General features: G+C 43.1%; 1 protein-coding gene across 1 annotated transcript; it reads left to right on the forward strand.

The window, feature by feature from the left end:
- The first annotated feature begins 2 nt into the window (after positions 1–2).
- On the forward strand, positions 3–16,334 carry RPUSD1 (RNA pseudouridine synthase domain containing 1). The gene is made up of 6 exons (XM_060786534.2): positions 3–132; positions 1,270–1,462; positions 2,231–2,354; positions 6,265–6,367; positions 6,451–6,552; positions 9,338–16,334. Exons 2-6 carry the CDS (start codon positions 1,281–1,283, stop codon positions 9,727–9,729), a joined length of 903 nt encoding a protein of 300 aa, XP_060642517.2. The 5' UTR covers positions 3–132; positions 1,270–1,280; the 3' UTR covers positions 9,730–16,334.
- Positions 16,335–22,089: the final 5,755 nt, after the last annotated feature.

The raw sequence follows: 22,089 nt of genomic DNA on the forward strand, positions 1-22,089 counted from the left end.
CACCTGACCTGCCCGGGCCCGGGGATTCCACTGCAAGCTGCAAATGCAATGCTTTGCAATGTAGCACCAGCCTGCCTGCCTTCCTTAACTTCTTGCTCTTAAAAAAAACAGCCCTGCAAAAAAGTCACGCAGGTGAGTGTCTTGGTTGTGGGGAACGCACGAAGGGGATGCTGGGAGTTGTAGTTTTCAAGGCATTTGATACAGTGGACTCTCAGGGTGCCTCTGCATTGTAGAAACAATGTAGCTTGACCCCACTTGAAATGCCATAGGATCCTGGGAGTTGAAGTTTGGTGAGGTAGAGAAGGCTCAAGGCCTTGCAAAACTACAAATCCCAGGATTTCCTAGCATTCAAACTGGGGCTGCATCTACACTGTAGGATTAATGGTCATTGACACCACTTTGTCATGTCTGAATGCTATGGAATCAGGGGAGTTAAGAGTTTGGTGGAGCATCATCTTATACAGAGAAAGGCAAAATAATCTTGCCAAACTACAGCTCCCAGGAATCCAGAGCATTAAGCCAGAGCAGTGTCAAGAAGCATTAATTTTAACTGGGAAGGAAAAGGGTGATCCAGTCGCTGACAATATGCAAAACCTAAATGTTTTTAGCTTGGAAATGAGTCCCAATGAGCACGTGCAGAGTGCTGAGCTCTTCCCATTGCAAAACCCAAACGTTTTTCACTTGGAAGTGAGTGCCAATGAGCATGTGCAGAGGGCTGAGCTCTTTCCATTGCAGAACCCAACTTTTTTTTAGCATGAAGTGACTTCCACTGAGGATGTGTGGAGCTCTGAGCTCTTACCATTGAAAAACCCAAATGTTTTCTACTTTGAATTGAGTGCCAATGAGCATGTACAGAGGGCTGAGCTCTTCCCATTGCAAATTCTAAATGTTTCAGCATTCGGGGGAAAGTGAAGACCTAGCTGTTCAGTGAGCACACGTGGAGTGCTGAGCTCATCCCATTGCAAAATCTATTTTTTAGTATGGAAATGACTTCCAATGAACATGTGCAGAGTGCTGAGCCCATTACAGAACCCAACTGTTTTTAGCATGGAAATGAGTTCTGCTAAGTATGTGCAGAGTGCTGAGTTCCTCCCATTGCAAAATCCCAAATGTTTAAACTTGGAAATCATGGGCAATGAGCATGTGCAGAGGGCTGTGCTCACTGCAAAATCTAAATGTTTTTAAATTGGAAATGAATGCCAGTGAGCATGTGCAGAGTGTAGACCCCACATATTTTTGGGGCTGAGCGTGGAAGTCTTTTCTCTTTAGCATTCCCTGCCATGGAGCCGGTCAGCCTGGACAACCTCTCCATCCTGTATCAAAGCGCAGACTTCATTGTGGTCAACAAGCACTGGGACGTCCGCATTGACAGCAAGATGTGGTACGAAAAGCTCACCCTCCAGAGCCAGCTGAAGCACCGCTTCCCGGAGCTGGCTGACCCGGACACTTATTATGGCTTTCGGTGAGTATAAAACAATCAGGTTCTCCAACCGAAAAAAATTCATCTCTCAGATCACTCTGAACTTGATGGCCATCTGTTGGGAGTACTTTGATTGTGTATCCTTGCATGGCTGGAGGTTGGACAGAACGGTCTTTGAGGCCCCTTCCGTACTGCTCTATACCCCAGGATCTGATCCCAGATTATTTTTTTATCCCAGATTCTCTGGCAGTGTAGACTCACACAATCCAATTTAAAGCAGATATCTGGGATCAGATCATGGGATATAGGGCAATATAGATCCAGCCAGAGATCTATTATAACATTCTATAATCCACATTACAAAATCTGCCGCATTTCAGTGTTGCAGCATCTTGGGAGTTGTAGTTCGTTGAGAATGGCGAAAGACCTTGTCCGTCTATAACTCCCGTGATTTCATAGCATTGAGCATCTATACTGCCATATCATATCTGATTCCGGATTATCTGATTTCTACTGGATTAGATGACTACACTGCCATATAATCCAGTTCAAACGGATAATATGGGATCAGAAACTGGATTATATGGCAGTGTAGATTTGGACTCAGTGGTAGAGGAGAAGCAACAAAGCAGGCATTGGGTCTTAGCTCTTAGGTCCCATCTACACTGCCATATAGTACAGGGAAGTAATAAAATATGGGTAGCAACGAAATGAAATGCACCAGTGTGGTCCTGGTTGGATCGTGCAATTCTGTTCTTCATGGTTGAAGAGGGGCAACTGGCAGAAATGCAACTTCTCTTGTTCTTTTAGGTTTTGCCACCAGTTGGACTTCTCCACCAGCGGCGCATTATGTGTGGCCCTCAACAAAGCTGCGGCTGGCAGCGCATACAAGTGTTTCAAGGAGCGGATGGTGACCAAAGCCTACCTTGCTCTGGTAAGCAGCCCTCAGCTTTAAGATCTCCGTGTCTACTTGAATGGCAGGTATCTACATGCCCCCCCCCCCTATATATTTATAGGGTGGTATTAAGATGGCCTGATCTATAGCTACATATCTATATCCGGTCCCAATTCAAGGTGCAGGTTTTCACCTACAAGGCATCTCCTTCCATATCTTAATGTTATGTTGCTTATTTTATTGCAATTTGTATTCTTATATTGTAATTCTTGTTCGGGCTTGGCCCCATGTAAGCCGCTCTGAGTCCCCTTTGGGGAGATGGTGGTGGGGTATAAATAAAGTTTTTATTTATTTATTTATTTATTTATTATTATTATTATTATTATATCTATATACATATATGTCTATCTATATATATAGGGCAGTATTAAGTTGACCTGATCTATAATTATCTATTTATATCTTTCTCTGTGTGTGTATGGAGGTTTTAAGTTGGCCTGATCTATATCTATATATCTATATATAGAGAGAGGTATTAAGTCAGCCTAATCTATACCTATATATCTATATATCTATATCTACAGGGAGGTATTAAGTTGGCCTGCTCTATGTCTATATATTTATATCGATGTATATCTATATATATGTAGGGAGGTATTAAGTAGGCCTGATCTTCATATAAACGGTTCTGGCCCTACTTACCTCTCCGAACGCATCTCCTCCTATGAACCGGCTAGGACACTAAGATCACCTGGGGAGGCCCTGCTCTCTGTCCCGCCTGCATCACAGGCGTGCTTGGCGGGGACGAGACAGGGCCTCTTCAGTGGTGGCCCCTCGGCTGTGGAACACCCTGCCTGCAGATATCAGATCGGCCCCCTCCCTGCTGGCGTTTCGGGGGAAAGTGAAGACCTAGCTGTTCGAACAAGCATTTGATTAAACAGTGTAATTGAACATAGGAATATGGAATAATGGATGATGAGACTGGATTCTGATTTTACTGTTGAGGCGCTAATGATTGTTATACTGATTGTGAAATCTCGGCCTAGTTTTTACTCCCCTCTGTTTGCTCCCTGGAGTTGGACTGTTCCATTCTGCTAAGTTTTAGAGTAGGAGCTTAGGCTCCCCCTAGAGGCCGAGCTCTGGTGGTTCAGCCCATTCTGCCTCAGAGCCTGGTGAAAGACTTTTTGGCTCCATTCTTTTGGACATAGTTTTAGTAGTTAGCCAGAACGTGTCTGGTCTGGCTTAGCAGTCTGAACAGGCCATTCTTAGCACATATTTGCCTCAGAGACCAAAGTTTATAGATGTACATGCCAAAGACCTAAGCAGTACATGTCCCAGAGTTTATAGATGTATTTTCCATAGAATATAGATGTACATGCCTCCATATAGAAGAATATAGATAGTGTTTATCCAAAGAGTATAGAAGTGTATGCCTTGTAGATCAGAATATATTTGCCTCGTAGAATAGTTATATTTGCCTTATAGATTACATAGTACATACATGCCCCAGAGTTCGTAGATAGTACATGTCACATAGAACTTAGAGTTATATTTACCTCAGTTATACCTTATACCTGTTCCTTATTATTCTAATTCTATACCATCATAATCAAACTGCACCTTTGTATACCTCGGTTTGATTCATCTTGATTGTTTAGTAAACTTAATTGGTGAATTTTAGTCTTGTCTCTAGAGTTTTATTTTGGGGGAATTAAAGTACATATAGGGCATACCGATGGTCACTGGGAAAATAGCCAGACACATATAGTTTTCCCTTAATCTTCCCGGTTGTGCCATCATAGTGCTAAGGAGCCTGATCGGCTTTAATGATTTATGTTACAATTGTTTTTAATTGCCCTATACTTGTCTCGTGATGTTTGTATTGATGTTCACCGCTTTGAGTCGCCTGAGGGCTGAGAAAAGCGGTATATAAATAAAGTAAATAAATAAATAAATAATATCTATATATCTATCTATATTTATATCTGTAGGGAGGTATTAAGTCAGCCTGATCTCTCTCTCGTTCTCTCTCTCTCTCTATATATATGTATAGCTATGGCTATAGCTAAATGTATTGGAAGGTACTAAGACTTAGCCTGTTCTATATCTAAATCTCTCTCTCTCTATATATAGGGTGGTATTAAGTTGGCTTGATCTTTATATCTATCTATATTTATATCTGTAGGGCCTATAGCTATAGCTATATATATTGGGGGGTATTAAGTCCTAGCCTGTTCTATATCTAAATAATATCTATATCTATATATATAGGGAGGTATTAAGTTTGCCTAATCTTTATATCTATCTATATTTATATCTGTAGGGAGGTATTAAGTCAGCCTGATCTCTCTCTCTCTCTCTCTCTCTCTCTCTTTCGCTCTGTGTGTGTGTGTGTGTGTATATATATATATATATATATACACACACACACACACATATATCTATATTTATAGCTGTATATATTGGGAGGGAGGTCCCAGCCAGCACTATATCTAAATATCTATATCTATATCTATCTATCTATATATCAATCTATCTTGTTGTTGTTCATTCGTTCAGTTGTCTCCGACTCTTCGTGACCTCATGGACCAGCCCACGCCAGAGCTCCCTGTCGGCCGTCACCACCCCCAGCTCCTTCAAGGTCAGTCCAGTCACTTCAAGGATGCCATCCATCCATCTTGCCCTTGGTCGGCCCCTCTTCCTTTTGCCTTCCACTTTCCCCAGCATAATTGTCTTCTCTAGGCTTTGCTGTCTCCTCATGATGTGGCCAAAGTACTTCAACTTTGTCTCTAGTATCCTTCCCTCCAATGAGCAGCCAGGCTTTATTTCCTGGAGGATGGACTATCAATCTATCTAGGGAGGTATTAAGTTGGCCTGATCTATATCTATATATCTAGATCTATGTAGATCAAGATATACAAAGGCAAGATCTAAAAAAAGGAAAACACAAGCATTCAATAGAAATGAAAGACAGATACAAAGAACTCCAGCTGCATGCAAAGAGAAGCATTATCATAACAAAGGGTGCATCTAAACTAGCGAATGTATAGAGTTGGATTCCTCTTTCTCTGGCCTGGCTCAATGCTATGTAGCACTGGGAGCTGTAGTTCGCAATACTTTGGTAGAGGTGGCCTTTGAAAACTATAACTCCCATAACCCCTTAGCACAGTGTTTCTCAACCTGGGGGTCGGGACCCCTGGAGGGGTTGCGAGGGGTGTCAGAGGGGTCACCTAAGACCATCAGAAAACACAGTATTTTCTGTTGTTTGTTGGGGTTCTGTGTGGAAAGTTTAGCCCAATTCTATCGTTGGTGGGGTTCATAATACTCTTTGATTGTAGGTAAACTATCAATCCCGGCAGCTACAACTCCCAAATGTCAAGTCTCATTTCCCCAAACTCCACCAGTGTTCACATTTGGGCATATTGAGGATCTGTGCCAAGTTTGGTCCAGATCCATCATTGTTTGAGTCCACAGTGCTCTCTAGATGTAGGTGAACTACAGCTCCCAAACTCAAGGTCAATGCCCACCAAACTCTTCCAGTATTTTCTATTGGCCATGGGAGTTCTGTGTGCCAGGTTTGGTTTAATTCCATTGTTGGTGGAGTTTAGAATGCTTTTGATTGTAGGTGAACTATAAATCCCAGCAACTATAACTCCCAAATGACAAACTCAACTCCATCAGTATTCAAATTTGGGCATATTAGGTATTTGTGCCAAATTTGGTTCAGTAAATGAAAACACATCCTGCATATTAGATATTTCATAACAGGAGCAAAATTACAGTTAAGAAGTAGCAAAAAAATTAATGTTATGGCTGGGGGTCACCTCAACATGAGGAACTGTATTTAGGGGTTGCGGCATAAGGAGGGTTGAGAAATACTGCAAATTGCCAGCTGATATTCTCCTTTATCAAACGTGGAATGTGTCCATTTTGGTCTTTTCCTGGGCAGGTGCGGGGCCATGTCCAGGAAGCAAAACTAACCATTGAATATGCCATTGGGAAGAACACCACCGAGGGAATGACCCACATGATGTGCATTGAAGGCACCGAAGGTAGAAAACCCTTGGTGAGCTCTGTGCAAAATTATTTGTATGTTTATTGCATAGGATCACAATCCCTATTTTTTTCCGAACAGGGTGCGAAAACCCCAAGCCTTGCCAAACAGAGCTGACGGTCCTTGAGCATGGGCTCTATAGCGGTGACCCCGTGAGCAAGGTTCTCCTGCAGCCGCTGACCGGTAAAAGAATTTTATGTTTAGGTATTACATTGAGTACTGTAACGGACATAGAGTTGGAAGGGACACCAAAGGTCATCTTGTCCAACTCCCCCACCATGTAGTTATGTGCAAGTAATGCAACTCCTCTTGATAGACTCCCACAATTGAGAATCCAGCACCCTCCAAAGTAAAGCATTGAGCCAACATATAGCTCTTACAGAAAATATGTCCTTTTTAATAGATGGAATCTCTTTATACTGCTGTCAATTTAGTTTAGAAATGTATACTAGAATTCCTGGATCCCGTTCCCTTATATATCTATACTTAAATGTATTGTGAAGCCATAGACTTCCCTTCAGGGAGAGGGGGCAGGGTATAAGTAAGGCTTATTATTATTATTATTATTATTATTATTATTATTATTATTATTATTTTACTGACACAAAAGCACAGTATGTCAAAGCAAATGAGATCTATATGCTGGATTTCGTATCACAAAATCACAAGTCGAACACTTCCCAAGCGTCTAGGACTGTGTGATGTATTTTTGAATGATGCGCGCAGATCCAAGTAAGCAGTTGACAGATCGCGATTTTGTCGATGTTTATTGTTTCCAAATGCCGGCTGAGATCTTTTGGCACGGCACCCAGGGAGCCTTCTAAGATTTACAAAACTAAAATGAAAAGTATGGGGTAAGTTTCAATTCTAAAATCTATAAAAAGAAAGGGAAAAAGGATGATCCTGCGAACTATCGACCAATCAGCCTCCTTAACACTATCAGCAAGCTATATGCTAGACATCTACAATGGAAACTCCAAGATTGGTTGGAACAAGAAAGCATATTAGCTGAGGAGCAAGCTGGATTCAGGGAAGGTCGATCCACCATAGATCAGTGCCTAGTGCTGCAACACCTTGTGGAAAAATATTCCTCTCAAAACATAACCTCACTGTATGCTGCTTTTATTGACTTTAAAGCAGCATTTGATTCCATCTCACGAGTTAAACTTTGGGAAAAACTGGAGAGTTCTACAATTGATCGCCGTCTATTATATCTAATACGCCAACTTCATGAAAAGACCACACTCAAAGTAAGATGCAACCCACAGGGCCACCTCACTGAGGCTGTTGAAACATGCAAGGGTGTCAAGCAAGGCTGCATTCTGGCCCCTTTGCTGTTCAACTTCTATATAAACTCCATAGTGGACCAGCTTCAAAACATGGACTTCCACCCCCCAAAGCTGGCGGGAAGACACATCTCCATCCTGCTTTATGCAGATGATGCTGCTGTACTCTCTAGAACACTCATTGGGCTCAAAAGAGCTTTGAGAGCATTAATACAACATTGCAACACAGATCAGCTCCAACTCAATTACAATAAAACCAAAATCATGGCTTTCGCTAATAGGCCCAGGACTTACTCTTGGAGCATAGATGGTTGTAAAATTGAACAAGTTACATCCTTCAAATATCTAGGTGTAGTTTTCCAATCTAATGGTAGCAGAAGAGCTCATGGGGATCAAGTATCCAACACCGCGCAGGGGAACTCAATTGCCATTCTTAAATATCTCAGGACAAGAGGGGGCCACTTCACTCCGGCAGCGCTGAAGCTGTTTGAAGCCAAGTCATTAGCCCAACTCTTGTATGGGGCTCAGCTGGGCCCCTTCCCCAGTTTTGCCCCATTAGAGGTGGTTCAGTCCAAGTTTCTGAGATCGGCCTTGCAGGTACCTAAATGTGTTTCTAATGCCACCCTGCGACTAGAGACGGGTTTTATGAGAGTGGAGGCCAGGGTGTGGGTGGCCATACTTAACCTCTGGCTCAGACTGTCCCGTGCACCCCTTGGCCTTGCCCCACTAACCATGGAGGATGACTTCCAATCCACATGGAAGCAGGCGGTAGCATCCAAAATCTCCTCGTTGGGATTTTCTCCAGGTCTACTATTAGCTATGGATTACAATCAAGCCAAAGCACTTATTAAACAACGTATCACAGACACAGAGCGCCAACTAGATCTGGCCTCGGCTCCAACCTTTCTTGTCAGTGAAGACAGCAGATACCTTGCCTCCCCTATGGCATATTTAACATACTTAGAGGTTCCTATTCATCGGAGGGCTTTCACCCTGGCCCGATGCCACGCTCTCCCATCAGCTGTACTCGAAGGCCGCTACCGGAAGATCCCTTTCCCAGAGAGACTCTGCCCCTGTGACTCGGGTCATGTAGAAACAATAGAACATGTGCTCCTTCAGTGTCCGTTCTACAGGGATACCCGTGCCAGGCTTATCTTACCCCTGATAGACAAGCACCCAGGCCATTCAGGACAATTTTATACCTCCCTGCTACTTGCGGATACTAATTCAGCTACAACCTACAATGTCGCAAGGTTTTGTGCAGCAGCATACAAAATCCGCCAGGGAATGAGTAGTTCCAAAAGTCAACTGTGTGTCCAGTAATCGTCTTCCCTGAATCTACAATTTGGTGATGGATCTGGGCATTGTATGTTTTTACCCTGTTTCCCCTTCTGCTCCCTCACCCATATTGTGTTTTTAGTAGTTGTATTTATATTTTTAATGTACCAAACATGCCAGGTTTGTAAGGAAATGTGACACTATTTCCTGTGCTGGTCAATGACCGAAATAAATGTTTTGATACTTTGAATTCTAAAATATTTGGTGTGGGCCACGCAAACACTTCAGGTGTGGCTTCCAACTTACAAAACTTCTAATTTTCTTCTGATTTCCGAAACTTCTGATTGTTTTACACAAGCCTAATAGATATAGATATAGAATGTTATCTCTTTCGCTTTCCCCAGGCCGGACGCACCAGCTGCGGGTCCACTGCAGTGCTGTGGGGCACCCCATTGTGGGCGACTTCACCTACAGCCTGAAGACGGACGGCGGTCCCTTCCGCATGATGCTCCATGCCTATTACTTGCGCATCCCCACTGCCAAGGAGCTGGTCGAGGTCAGCGCCCCGGACCCCTTTGTGCCTGCTTTGGATGGTCATTGGGCGCCGCAGCAGACCGTGTGCCAGCTGGACGACCTGATCCAGTGCCTGAAAGAGAAGAGTGCCTGGGCAGAAGGAATGGGGCGCAAGGCGGATGGGCCCCAAAACCCCAAACCCGAAGCACCGCAGGAAGCCCCCGAGACAGAAGAGCAAGGGACCCAATGCCGGGAATGGCTGGCAGAGTGGGCCCCAGAATGAGGAAGCATCATTTGGCTTATTCTGACATGACAGTGGTCTCATATCCCTTTTGCACCTCAATCTGTCTCCAAATGGACCCCAAATGTTCCTGATTCGAGACCCAAGATTTGGATCCATTTACGGTTTTTAACACGGGCCATTTTTATTGACGGTTAGCCGCCTTTTACTCATCTAAAGTATTTATTTATTTATTTATTTATTTATTGTATTTTTACTCCGCTCTAGCTCAACCCTGAAAGGGACTGACTCAGAGCAGCTTCCAAATTGGCAATAATTCAATGCCACAGCAAACATATACAAACAAATACAATATATACCATACATTAAAATCAGTTTAAAAATCATGAGTATTGACCAAGATATCACGTTGATGGGAGCAATGGATAGGAAAAAAATATGATAATAATAATAGTCATCATCGGGTTGGGGCACCACATAGTCATATATATCTATAAAATACAGAAGACAAAAAATTAAAGGATCCTTATCTATATTATTATTATTGTTGTTATTAGAATTTAATATCTTATCCACCTCTTCTTTTGGCTAAAGGCGAGGTACCACATAGCCAGACACAGCTATAAAAGCACATATCAAAACTGAAAATACATATTTATTTATTTACATAATCTCTATCCCGCTCTTCTCACCCCATGGGGAATCAGAGCACCGTACAAACTTTATACAGAACACATATAGGCAAACATTCAAAGCCATTATACAATTGACAGGACAAACAATCCATAAACAGATATACAGGCTTTTTTACATCTCCTACATTTGAATGCTGTGGTCAACTCTGGCCACAAGGGGGTGCTGTTGCTCCATCTTCCATGCTGAGTATATCCATAGCTGCCTCCCAATCGAATTGTTGGTATGTCTTTTATGGGCACCTTTATTACCTCCCTGCTTTTAAAGCGATACCAATTTATCTACTTGAGTCCCCTGGTGGCACAGTGGGTTAAACTGGTGAGCTGCTGAACTTGCTGACCGAAAGGTAGTAAGTTCGAATCCGGGGAGCAAGATAAGCTCCTGCTGTTAGCCCCAGCTTCTGCCAACCTAGCAGTTCGAAAACATGCAAATGTGAGTAGATCAATAGATACTCCAGCGGGGAGGTAACAGTGCTCCATGCAGTCATGTCGCCCACATGACCTTGGAGGCGGCTACGGGCAACACTGGCTCTTTGGCTTAGAAATAGAGATGAGCACCATCCCAGAGTTGGACATGACTAGACTTAATGTGAAGGGGAAACCTTGACCTTTACTTTTTATTTATCTAGTCACATTGCTGTTTTTGATCTGCTTTTATTTGTCGTGTCAGGGCAACCAGTCAATTGTATTACATTTCTAACAGAACAAAACAAACAAACAGACAAAATACAAAATTTGCAAGCTTGGTAGTTGATTAAATGTCCTTTGGCCAGTATCTGGCCACTTGGAGTGCTTCTGGTGTTGCTGCAAGAAGGTCCTCCATTGTGCATGTGACAGGGCTCGGGTTGCATTGCAGCAGGTGGTCAGTGGTTTGCTCTTCTCCACACTCGCATGTTGTGGATTCCACTTTGTAGCCCCATTTCTTGAGGTTGGCTCTGCATCTCGTGGTGCCAGAGCACAGTCTGTTCAGCACCTTCCAAGTCGCCCAGTCCTCTGTGTGCCCAGGGGGGAGTCTCTCATTTGGTATCAGCCATTGGTTGGGGTTCTGGGTTTGAGCCTGCCACTTTTGGACTCTCGCTTGCTGAGGTGTTCCAGCGGGTGTCTCTGTAGATCTTAGAAAACTATTTTTCGATTTAAGTCGTTGACATGCTGGCTGATACCCAAACAGGGGATGAGCTGGAGATGTCTCTGCCTTGGTCCTTTCACTATTGGCTGCTACTTCCCGGCGGTTGTCAGGTGGTGCAATACCGGCTAAGCAGTGTAATTTCTCCAGTGGTGTAGGGCGCAGACACCCCGTGATAATGTGGCATGTCTCATTAAGAGCCACATCCACTGTTTTAGTGTGGTGAGATGTGTTCCTCACTGGGCATGCATACTCAGCAGCAGAGTAGCATAGTGCAAGGGCAGCTGTCTTCACTGTGTCTGGTTGTGATCCCCAGGTTGTGCCAATCAGCTTTTGCATGATATTGTTTCTAGCACCCACTTTTTGCTTGATGTTCAGGCAGTGCTTCTTGTAGGTCAGAGAATGGTCCAGAGTGACTCCCAGGTATTTGGGTGCGCTGCAATGCTCCAGTGGGATTCCTTCCCAGGTGATCTTCAGAGCTCGGGATGCTTGTCTGTTCTTGAGATGAAAAGCACATGTCTGTGTTTTAAATGGATTAGGGATCAGCTGGTTTTCCCTGTAGTGGGCATTAAGGGCACCTAGAGCTTCAGAGAGCTTCTGTTCAACCATCTCAAAATTCCCTGCTTGAGTGGTAATGGCACGATCATCAGCATAGATGAAACTCTCTGTCCCTTCTGGCAGTGGCTGGTCTTTTGTGTAGATATTGAACATTCGATCTGCTAGGTGGGCAGAAGCTGGGCTGACGTCCAGGAGCTCACCCCGACCTGGGCGTGAACTGTCAACCTTTCAATTGGCAATATTTACTGCAGCTAGCGGTTAGCCCTGCTGTGCTAAAAATATGCATTTTAATACACATATTAAAATATCTGAGATCAAATTAAAAGATCCTGGTCTATAACATCATTATTAATATTATTATAATTTTTATTTCTGTTTATTTATTTTAATTTATTACCCACCTCTCCTTTTGGCTCAAGGCAAAGCACAGCATAGTCATATACATCTATAAAAGCTTATATTAAAACATACATTAAAAGAAATATTAAATTATCAGAGTCAAGAATTAAAAGATAATAATAATAATAATAATAATAATAATTATTATTATTATTACTTTTTATGACTGTTCCCCAACACATTTGCATGAAAAAATCACCTTTAAAACATACACATATTAAAATAAGAATCATACATTTAAATTAATATTTATTGCCTGCCTCTCCTTCCAGCTCAAGGCTGGGCACCACATAGTCAAACCCATCTATCAAAGCACATATTACAACACAATTAAAATACAGCCGTAAAAACATGTATTGCACCATAGACATAATAAAATACACAAGACGAAAGTGAAAACACAACAAGCGTAGAACTATATTTTGCACCTTGGATAGATCCCCTCATGTTTGGACTAAAACCCAGAATGGATTCAGGTTCTTACTAAAACGACCAGTTGCTCAGACAAGAAGTATCTCTGGGGTTAAAAGGGGGGTTGGAAATGTGCCTTAAATGGGACCTGAGGGGTTGCCTTGCATGCGGATCCTATCTCCTTGCTTCTGCATGTCCCTTTCCGGTCCTCACTGCACCCAGTATCTGCCAATTGTTTTCTAATTATATCCAGGTATAGAGTAGTTCAGGAGTATTTTTGCAAATGTGTAGAATTTGTGTTCATCACAAAACATGTCAGTTGCACTCTCCTGTTTGGAAAAAAACAGACTTTGTGCGTAAATTTGCACACTCCTTTGCACAGCCGTCCCTCTGCATTTGCCGTTTTAACTTCAGTGGATTGGATTATTCAGGGAAAACAGAGGCCTGAACTGTCCTTTTCCTATTGCATACGATTCCTGGCTTTTTTTTCAGAGCAAACTACTGCTCAAGGTTGCAAACAAAAAGAGGAAAAGCCTAACAGGTTGCATCTACACTGTAGAATGAATGTTGTTTGACACCACTTTAACTGCCATGGCACAGTGGGAGTTGTAGTTTGGTCCTCAATGGGAATTTTAGTTCGGCCTCAATGGGAGCTGTAATTTGCTCCTCAATGGAAGTTGTAGTTCGCCTCTCAATGGGAGTCGTAGTTTGGCCCTCAATAGAATTCATAGTTTGCCCCTCAATGGGATTTGTAGTTCAGCCCTCAATGGAATTGTAATTCGGTGCTCAATTAGAGCTGTAGTTTGTCACTCAATGGGAATTGTAGTTCGGCCTCAATGGGAACTGTAGTTTGCCCCTCAATGGATTTTGGACCTCAATGGGAGTTGTAGTTGGGCCTCAATGGATTTGTAGTTTGTCCCTCAATGGTAACTGTAGTTCACCCCTCAATGGGAGCTGTAGTTGGGCCCTCAATGGGAGTTGTAATTCAGCCCTCAATGGGAGTTGTAGTTCAGCCCTCAATGGGAGCTGTAATTTGCTCCTCAATGGAAGTTGTAGATCGCCCCTCAATGGGAGTCGTAGTTTGCCCCTCAATGGGAGTTGTAGTTCAGCCCTCAATGGGAGCTGTAATTTGCTCCTCAATGGAAGTTGTAGATCGCCCCTCAATGGGAGTCGTAGTTTGCCCCTCAATGGAAGTTGGAGTTCGTCCCTCAATGGGATTTGTAGTTCAGCCCTCAATGGAATTGTAATTCGGCGCTCAATTAGAGCTGTAGTTTGGCACTCAATGGGAACTGTAGTTTGGCACTCAATAGGAGCTATAGTTTGGCACTCAATGGAAGTCGTAATTCACCCCTCAATGGAGTTTGGACCTCAATGGGAATTGTAGTTTGGGCCTAAATGGAGTTGTAGTTTGTCCCTCAATGGTTACTGTAGTTCACCCCTCAATGGGAACTGTAGTTTGCCCCTCAATGGGAGTTGTAGTTCAGCCCTCAGTGGGAGCTGCAGTTCGGTACAACTACAACTCCCAGGAATCCATAGCATTGAGCCCTGGCAGTGAAAATGACCTCGAACTACATTAATTCTACATTCACTTGTGGACTTTGCTGTTCTCATTTAATATATCTCAGTATTGCTTTGCAACACTCGTCCAGGTAAATCCATGCAGGAAAGTCTGCCTCTCCCTTTGTGTAGATAGGTTCTTGAATATATTGTATAGCGATGGTTGTTTTCTAAATGAAATCCAAAGCCTGGATTTGACGTTGTTGTCCTTTTTTGAAACTATTGCTGTTTTGCACTAGACCTTTTTTACCTTCGTGTCCACACCTCCTTGCCTCCTTTGGGATCCCTTTAGCGGACAGTGACTTATTATTTCCAGTGCAATATGCGATGCAATCGCAGTAAGGAAGACGCACCTGCCTGCGGTCATCATCAACCATTATTTTATCCAAAAACCGGGTGAAAAAAATCTTCCAAAGTTGTTTTCTCAGGATGCATAGCTGCCAGTGTGCCATTGTTGCATCGACATCTTTTCTTTCCAAATTCTCGCCGAAACTCGCAAGACAGACCAGAAGAAAATGGTCAAAAGTAATCCAAATCCACCCCATTTCTTCGCGTTTGCCTTTCATCAATTTGGGGAGAGATTTTTCGGTCACACTGATACATAGCAGGGACCATTTTCCAGACATAGCAAATGAAATTAGCAAAATATTATAGGAAACACTGCATGTCTTGATATTGTGATGTCCTTGTTTATTACTTCCTGGATACAAGGGTTGATCTTTCCTTCTTATTTTTGCAAAATTTTGTTTGAATTGCAGCTTCCGCGTAATACTTTGGCGATTTTGGAGTCAATTCCACACTGTAGAACTGACGCAGTTTGACATTGTCTTAACTTCCACGGCTCAATGATACCATATGTGTGGGTTTTGCAAAGTCCTTTTCTGCACCAAAACTACAACTCCCAGGCTTCCCTAGCATTGAACCATGGCAGCTAAAGTGGTGTCAAATTGCATTAATTATACAGTGCAGATGTGGTTATAATCTTAAATTTGGAAGGGCCCAATCCATGCAAGAATTCAAAGCTAAGGCAATGCATTTGACCTCTATTTTAAGATTGTAAAATGAATATTTGTAATATATTTCTCTGCCCTGAATCTCACTATGGAACGGCTGCTTTGGTCCTTTGAAGGTCACATTCCCATTGATTTTGGAAAGATTTATATACATTCCATAGGAAACTCAGGCATTGGATTGTGAGTGTTGATTATCATGCAATTAATAATATTTTTTATTTCTATTCGATATTAATTGCAAATGTATCCTATATTGATTTAAAATCCATTTATGTTTCATATCTGCACCTTATAGTACCGTCGGAGATTATTTTATATACAATATTGTAAATATTTTTGTGCATGAATCAGAAACCAAAGGTGTCACAATTGCTGTCACTGTCTTGGATTTGGGAATGTTTTAGATTTCTGAATTCTATAAAGGATAAGAAGCATATATATATTAGGCCTGTTTGATCAAGAAAAAATTTGTTTCTAAATTCGATTCTTAATTGGGGTGTTTTTTTGTTTCGATATTTAAAATATTTACAAAACTTTCCAAAAAAATGTTTTGTTATTTACGAATTTTCGTTATTATTTACAAAACATTTTAGAAAAAAAATTTTTCTTGATCAAACAGGCTAAGTGTGAATGTTGCAGTAATGGTCACCTTGATTAGCATTGAATGGCTTTCTCCCACCCTGGACATTCCATAGATAATATTAGATGATATATAACTCACCATTTGCCTAGTTTCCAACAGACCTCTGAGGATGCCTGCCATAGATGTGGGCAAAATGTCAGGAGAGAATGCTTCTGGAACATGGTCATACAGCCCTGAAAAGTCACACAAGCCGGATGGCGCGCGGAGGCCGCTTGTGAGCCCGCGCGCGCCATCCAATGGGCTCCGGCTCCTGCGCCCCCCTCCTCCTCCTCCTCCTCCTCCTCTTCCTCCCAGCTGGAAGGAAGGAGGGGGGCGCAGGAGCCAGAGCCGGATGGCGCGCGGAGGCCGCTTGTGAGCGCGCGCGCGCCATCCAATGGGCTCCGGAGGAAGAGGAGGAGCCAGAGCCGGATGGCGCGCGGAGGCCGCTTGTGAGCCCGCGCGCGCCATCCAATGGGCTCCGGCTCCTGCGCCCCCCTCCTCCTCCTCCTCCTCCAGCTGGGAGGAAGAGGAGGAGGAGGAGGAGGGGGGCGCAGGAGCCAGAGCCGGATGGCGCGCGGAGGCCGCTTGTGAGCGCGCGCGCGCCATCCAATGGGCTCCGGAGGAAGAGGAGGAGCCAGAGCCGGATGGCGCGCTCAGCAGCAGCCTCCATGCCATTAACGAGCGGAGCTTCAGCTCGTAAAATACATGGGGCTGCTGCTTCAATATTTTTAAACCCTTCCGGGTTTAAAAATATGTTTTGATATCGCTTCGGATATGCAAAAAATAACGATTTTAATACGAAATAACGAATTAACGAAACGAAACCGACAGGCCTAATATATATATATATATATATATATATATATATATATATATATAGACATACACACACACACATACATACGAGAGAGAGAGAGAATGATATTTTATTAATTGCAAAAGAGAAATCTATTTTAGGATATAATGATCACAAATGGCAGGACATTTTGGTTTTGCTACTTAAACGTAACCCATGCTTTGAATTTTGTGGATAATGTGAATTCACTTCTTTGTCTGTTTCAAAAGGGAAATGTGATGTCACGTACAGTTTGGTGTGTTTGTAAAACTTCAAAATGTTTCTAGTTATTTACGGTTTCACATATCTGGGTGTTTACAGAAATAAAAGTCACACACAGCAAACGTCGCTGTATTGTGTCCGCGGATTTTCATTCTTAATTTTGCTAAATTTTATGTAGTTTAACAGAGGGGTTTTTAAAAATGGTTTTCTATGTATTTTTTATAAGTCTTGCATTTAAATCTATTTTAATGTTTCTGTGCTTAAGGTTTACATTTACCCATTGTATGATTTTTTGTGTTAATTTTAACTATGTGTTTTTAATAAGTATACTTACTTACTTTACTTACTTAGGCGATCCCTCGTTTTCCGAGGATGATTGTCTTCCAGTGTTCTGGTGGGTCCGCATGTGGCTGTGGAGCCCTATTCTTGCTCTGCATCTTCTTCCGCAGTGAGGACATTGGTTTCCAGGTGGAAGGCGGTCTCAGTCAGGGTTGGCTGGACACACCTTCTTCTTGGCACGCTTTTCCCTTTCGCCCTCCATTCGTGCCTCTTCAAATTCTGCAGCACTGCTGGTCACAGCTGTCCTCCAGCTGGAGCGCTCAAGGGCCAGGGCTTCCCAGTTCTCAGTGTCTATGCCAGAGTTTTTAAGGTTTGGCTTTGAGCCCATCTTTAAATCTCTTTTCCTGTCCACCAACATTCCGTTTTCCGTTCTTAAGTTCGGAGTAGAGCAACTGCTTTGGGAGACGGTGGTCGGGTATCCGGACAACATGGCCGGTCCAGCAGAGTTGATGGCGGAGGACCATCGCTTCAATGCTGATGGTCTTTGCTTCTTCCAGCACGCTGACGTTTGTCCGCCTGTTTTCCCAAGAGATTTGCAGGATTTTCCGGAGGCAGCGCTGATGGAATCATTCCAGGAGTTGCATGTGGCGTCTGTAGACAGTCCACGTCTCACAGGCATATAGCAGGGTTGGGAGGACAATAGCTCTATAAACAAGCACCTTGGTATCCCTACGGATGTCCCGGTCCTCAAACACTCTGCTTCATTCGGAAAAATGCTGCGCTCGCAGAGCTTAGGCGGTGTTGTATTTCGGTGTCGATGTTGACTTTGGTGGAGAGGTGGCTGCCAAGGTAGCGGAAATGATCAACATTTTCTAATGTTACACCATTAAGCTGTATCATGGTATTGGAGAGGGGTTGGCTGGTGTCTGCTGGAACAGCACCTTGGTTTTCTCAATGTTCAGTGACAGGCCGAGCTTCTCGTATGCTTCTGCGAAGGTGTTTAGAGTGGCTTGTAGATCTTCTTCTGAATGCGCATAGACGACGTCATCAGCACACTGGAGTTCTATAACAGATGTTGTTGTAACCTTGGTTTTGGCTTTCAGTCTGCTGAGGTTAAACAGCTTGCCATCTGTCCGATAGATGATTTCCACTCCGGTGGGAAGCTTCCCATCAACAAGGTGAAGTATCATAGCGATGAAGATGGAGAATAAAGTTGGGGCAATAACACATCCCTGTTTGACACCCGATTCCACCTTAAATGGGTCACTTTGGGAGCCATTGCTGTCCAGGACTGTTGCCATCATGTCATCATGGAGGAGCCACAGGATGTTTACAAATTTGTTAGGGCACCCGATTTTTTGGAGGATGGTCCAGAGAGCGCTGCGGTTCACTGTGTCGAATGCCTTTGCAAGGTCGATGAATGCCATGTACAGAGGTTGGTTTTGTTCCCTGCATTTTTCTTGGAGCTGTCGTGCAGTGAAGATCATGTCCACGGTTCCTCTGGAGGGGCGGAAGCCGTTCTGGGATTCTGGGAGGGTGTCTTCTGAGAGGGGCAAAAGGCGGTTTGCAAGGATTCTTGCGAGGATTTTCATTGTATATTAATGTTTATATGCTTTAGGTTTTCATTTACCCATTGCATGATTTTTAGTCTTCTTTGAGTCTAATTTGGTAGATGCATTATTATTATTATTATTATTATTATTATTATTATTATTATTATTAAATTTTAAATGCAGCAGACATAAGCTCAGGATCAGATTGATTTGAGTCTCCTTTGGGAGATGCGTTATTATGGTATTATTATTATTATTATTATTATTATTATTATGGAATATTAAATGCAGCAGCCATAAGACCATAAGCTCAGTATTTATCGTGTCAGAAGCCAATTGAGAAGACAGTTATAATGTATAGAATGTATAATGTATAGAAAATCCAAAGTTTAAAATTGAGAAGACAGTTATAATGTATAGAAAATCCACAAAGTTTAAAAACCTGGCAAATTTTCTTTGACCACTGGCCACTTGGAGTGCCTCTGGTGTGGTTGTAAGGAGGTCCTCCATTGTGCATGTGGCAGGGTTCGGGCTGCATTGTAGAAGGTGGTCTGTGGTTTGCTCTTCTCCACACTGGTATGTGGTGGACTCCACTTTGTAGCCCCATTTCTCAAGATTGGCTCTGTATCTCATGGTGCCAGAGCTCAGTCTGTTCTGTGCCTTCCAAGTTGCCCAGTCTTCTGTGTGCCCAGGAGGGAGTCTTTCATCTGGTCTCAGCCACTGATTAAGGTTCCAGGTTTTAACCTGCCACTTTTGGACTCTCACTTGAGGTGTTCCTGCGAGTATCTCTATAAATCTTAGGAAGCAATTTCTTGATTTAAGGCATTGGCATGCTGGCTGATATCTGAACAGAGGGTGGGCCGGAGATGTCAATGCCTTGATCCTTTTGTTAACTGGTAAAGTATGGCTAATCAGTATTATTTCTCGAGTGGTGTTGGGTGCAGACATCCTGTGATAATGCAACATGTCTCATTAAGAGCCACATCCACAGTTTTGATATGGTGAGATGTATTCCACACTGGCCATGTGTCTTCAGCAGCAGAGTAGCAAAGCGCAAGGGCAGATGTCTTCACTGTATCTGGATGTTATCCCCAGGTTGTGCCAGTCAGCTTTTGAATGATATTATTTCTAGACCCACATTCTGTTTGATAGTCAGGTAGTACTTCTTATAAGACAGAACATGGTCCAGAGTGACTCCCAGGTATTTGGGTGTGCTGCAGTGCTCCAGTGGGATTCCTTCCCAGGTAATTCTCAGAGCCTCATTTTCCTAGTTTACAACAGACCTCACAACCTCTGAAGATGCCTGCTGTAGATGCAGGCAAAATGTCAGGAGACAATGCTTCTGGAACATGGCCATACAGCCTGAAAAACGTATAACAACCAATTGTGTAAATGTTAAACATTGATGGAGCAAGCACACTCCTCTAAGGCAGGCCATTCTTCTGTCTTCGCCATCTGCTTCTCTGACCCTGGAACTCAACAAAAAAGCTCCTGTTATGTAGCAGATTTCCTATGAAGCAGGTGAGGTGGTAATCCTTTGTGATATTATACATTTTTCTCAGGAGGAGACAATGATTTACAGTATAATAACCTGCTGACAGGTCTATGAAGACAGCTCCTGAAATCTGCTGTCTTTCTATGTGCTGAGTCAAGCTGTGTCACAAGTTCAGTATTAGTCTGCTTTGAGACTCCTTTGGGAGATGCATCATCATCATCATTGAATGTTAAATGCATCAGCCATAAGCTTCCTATCTCTAATTTTTGAATATATATGTATAGTTCTTTAATTATTTTCTTTACCTGAAATGTCTATTTGATATGTTGGTATAAGGACAAATCTGTTGCAGCTTTCAATGTTAGGAGAAAAGGCAGATGAAGAACAGTTGCATTTGGAATTGCAAGAGCAAAAGAAATAGTGACCCTGTTTCAGAGCATTTCAAAAGCCACTGCCTGTAGCTATTGCAATATCTCTTCTGGACATCTCCTTCTCTCTTCCTCTTGCATCAGTCTCTGGGCTGGTCTTCAGAGCCAAGGACAAAGGCCTTACACTGTCCCCAGAGAAGGTGAACTTTGACAATGACTAGAACGGGCCGCCCTTCTGTAGTTTTGCACAGGTGAGAGTTCACCTGGTCTCTCCGTTCCAAATATGGCCAAGAAAAGATGACCTAGAGAAAAGCAGGGCACTAGGAGGGGCCCCAAAAGAATGAGGATGTACCTGTCCATCTGGATTTCCCGGAAATCAAGGCAAACTTGGCCAACCAGCTCCTATGCTGATGGGTATATCTCCATTTCAGAGAGGAGGAATATTCAATGGGTTTGACGAAGGAGGATGAAATGCTTGCTTTGGATGCAGGTACAAAATGATTGCATCCTAGAGTCGGAAGGGACCCCAAGGGTCATCCAATCCAACCCCCTTCTGCCTTCATGAAGGAAATGCAGCATCAAAGCACCTCCAACAGATGGCCATCCAGCCTCTCCTTTGAAACCTCTAGGGAAAGAGATGCCATCATCATCACTATTTTTTATTTATTTATTTATTTCGGGCTTTTATATCCCGTCCTATCTCAACCTCCGCAGAGGGACTCAGGATGGCTATTATTAACACAACAAGATGATTCCACAGCAAACAAGATCACTCTGCTGGCTGTTGTATTGGATCACATGTCAGACCCTTCCCAAGTGTCTTGGACTGTGTGATGTATCAGCGAATAATGCGTGCAGATCCAAGTAGAGTAGCCTTTTGCAGCTGACAGATGGCAATTTTGTCAGTGCCTATTGTGTTTAAGTGCAGGCCAAGGTCTTTAGGCACTGCACCCAGTGTGCCGATCTCCACTGGGACCACCTTGACTGGCTTGTGCCAAAGTCTTTGCAGTTCAATCTTTAAATCCTTATATCATGTCAGCTTTTCCAGTTGTTTCTCTTCAATTTTGCTGTCACCTGGGATTGCAACATCTTTGTTTATTAATATGATCGTGAGATCAGGAGTATTGTGCTCCAAAACTTAGAAGTCCCAGTGTAGTTTGACGTGTTCATTTTCTGTAACCTTTTCAGGCTTATGATCCCACCAGTTCTTTGTCACAAGCATTTGTATTTGTGGCACAAGTTCCAATGGATCATTTGAGCAACGGTGTTGCACCT

This window comes from Anolis sagrei, chromosome X (genome assembly GCF_037176765.1).
Source record: "Anolis sagrei isolate rAnoSag1 chromosome X, rAnoSag1.mat, whole genome shotgun sequence".
Lineage (NCBI taxonomy): Eukaryota > Metazoa > Chordata > Lepidosauria > Squamata > Dactyloidae > Anolis > Anolis sagrei.

What these genes read in the sequence shown, in the direction of transcription:
- RPUSD1 (XM_060786534.2), top strand. Translation starts at nt 1,281, where the DNA reads ATGGAGCCGGTCAGCCTGGACAACCTCTCCATCCTGTATCAAAGCGCA. An exon ending in GACACTTATTATGGCTTTCG is followed by an intron (nt 1,463 to 2,230) that starts GTGAGTATAAAA and finishes TTGTTCTTTTAG; the next exon opens with GTTTTGCCACCAGTTGGACT. An exon ending in CCAAAGCCTACCTTGCTCTG is followed by an intron (nt 2,355 to 6,264) that starts GTAAGCAGCCCT and finishes TTTCCTGGGCAG; the next exon opens with GTGCGGGGCCATGTCCAGGA.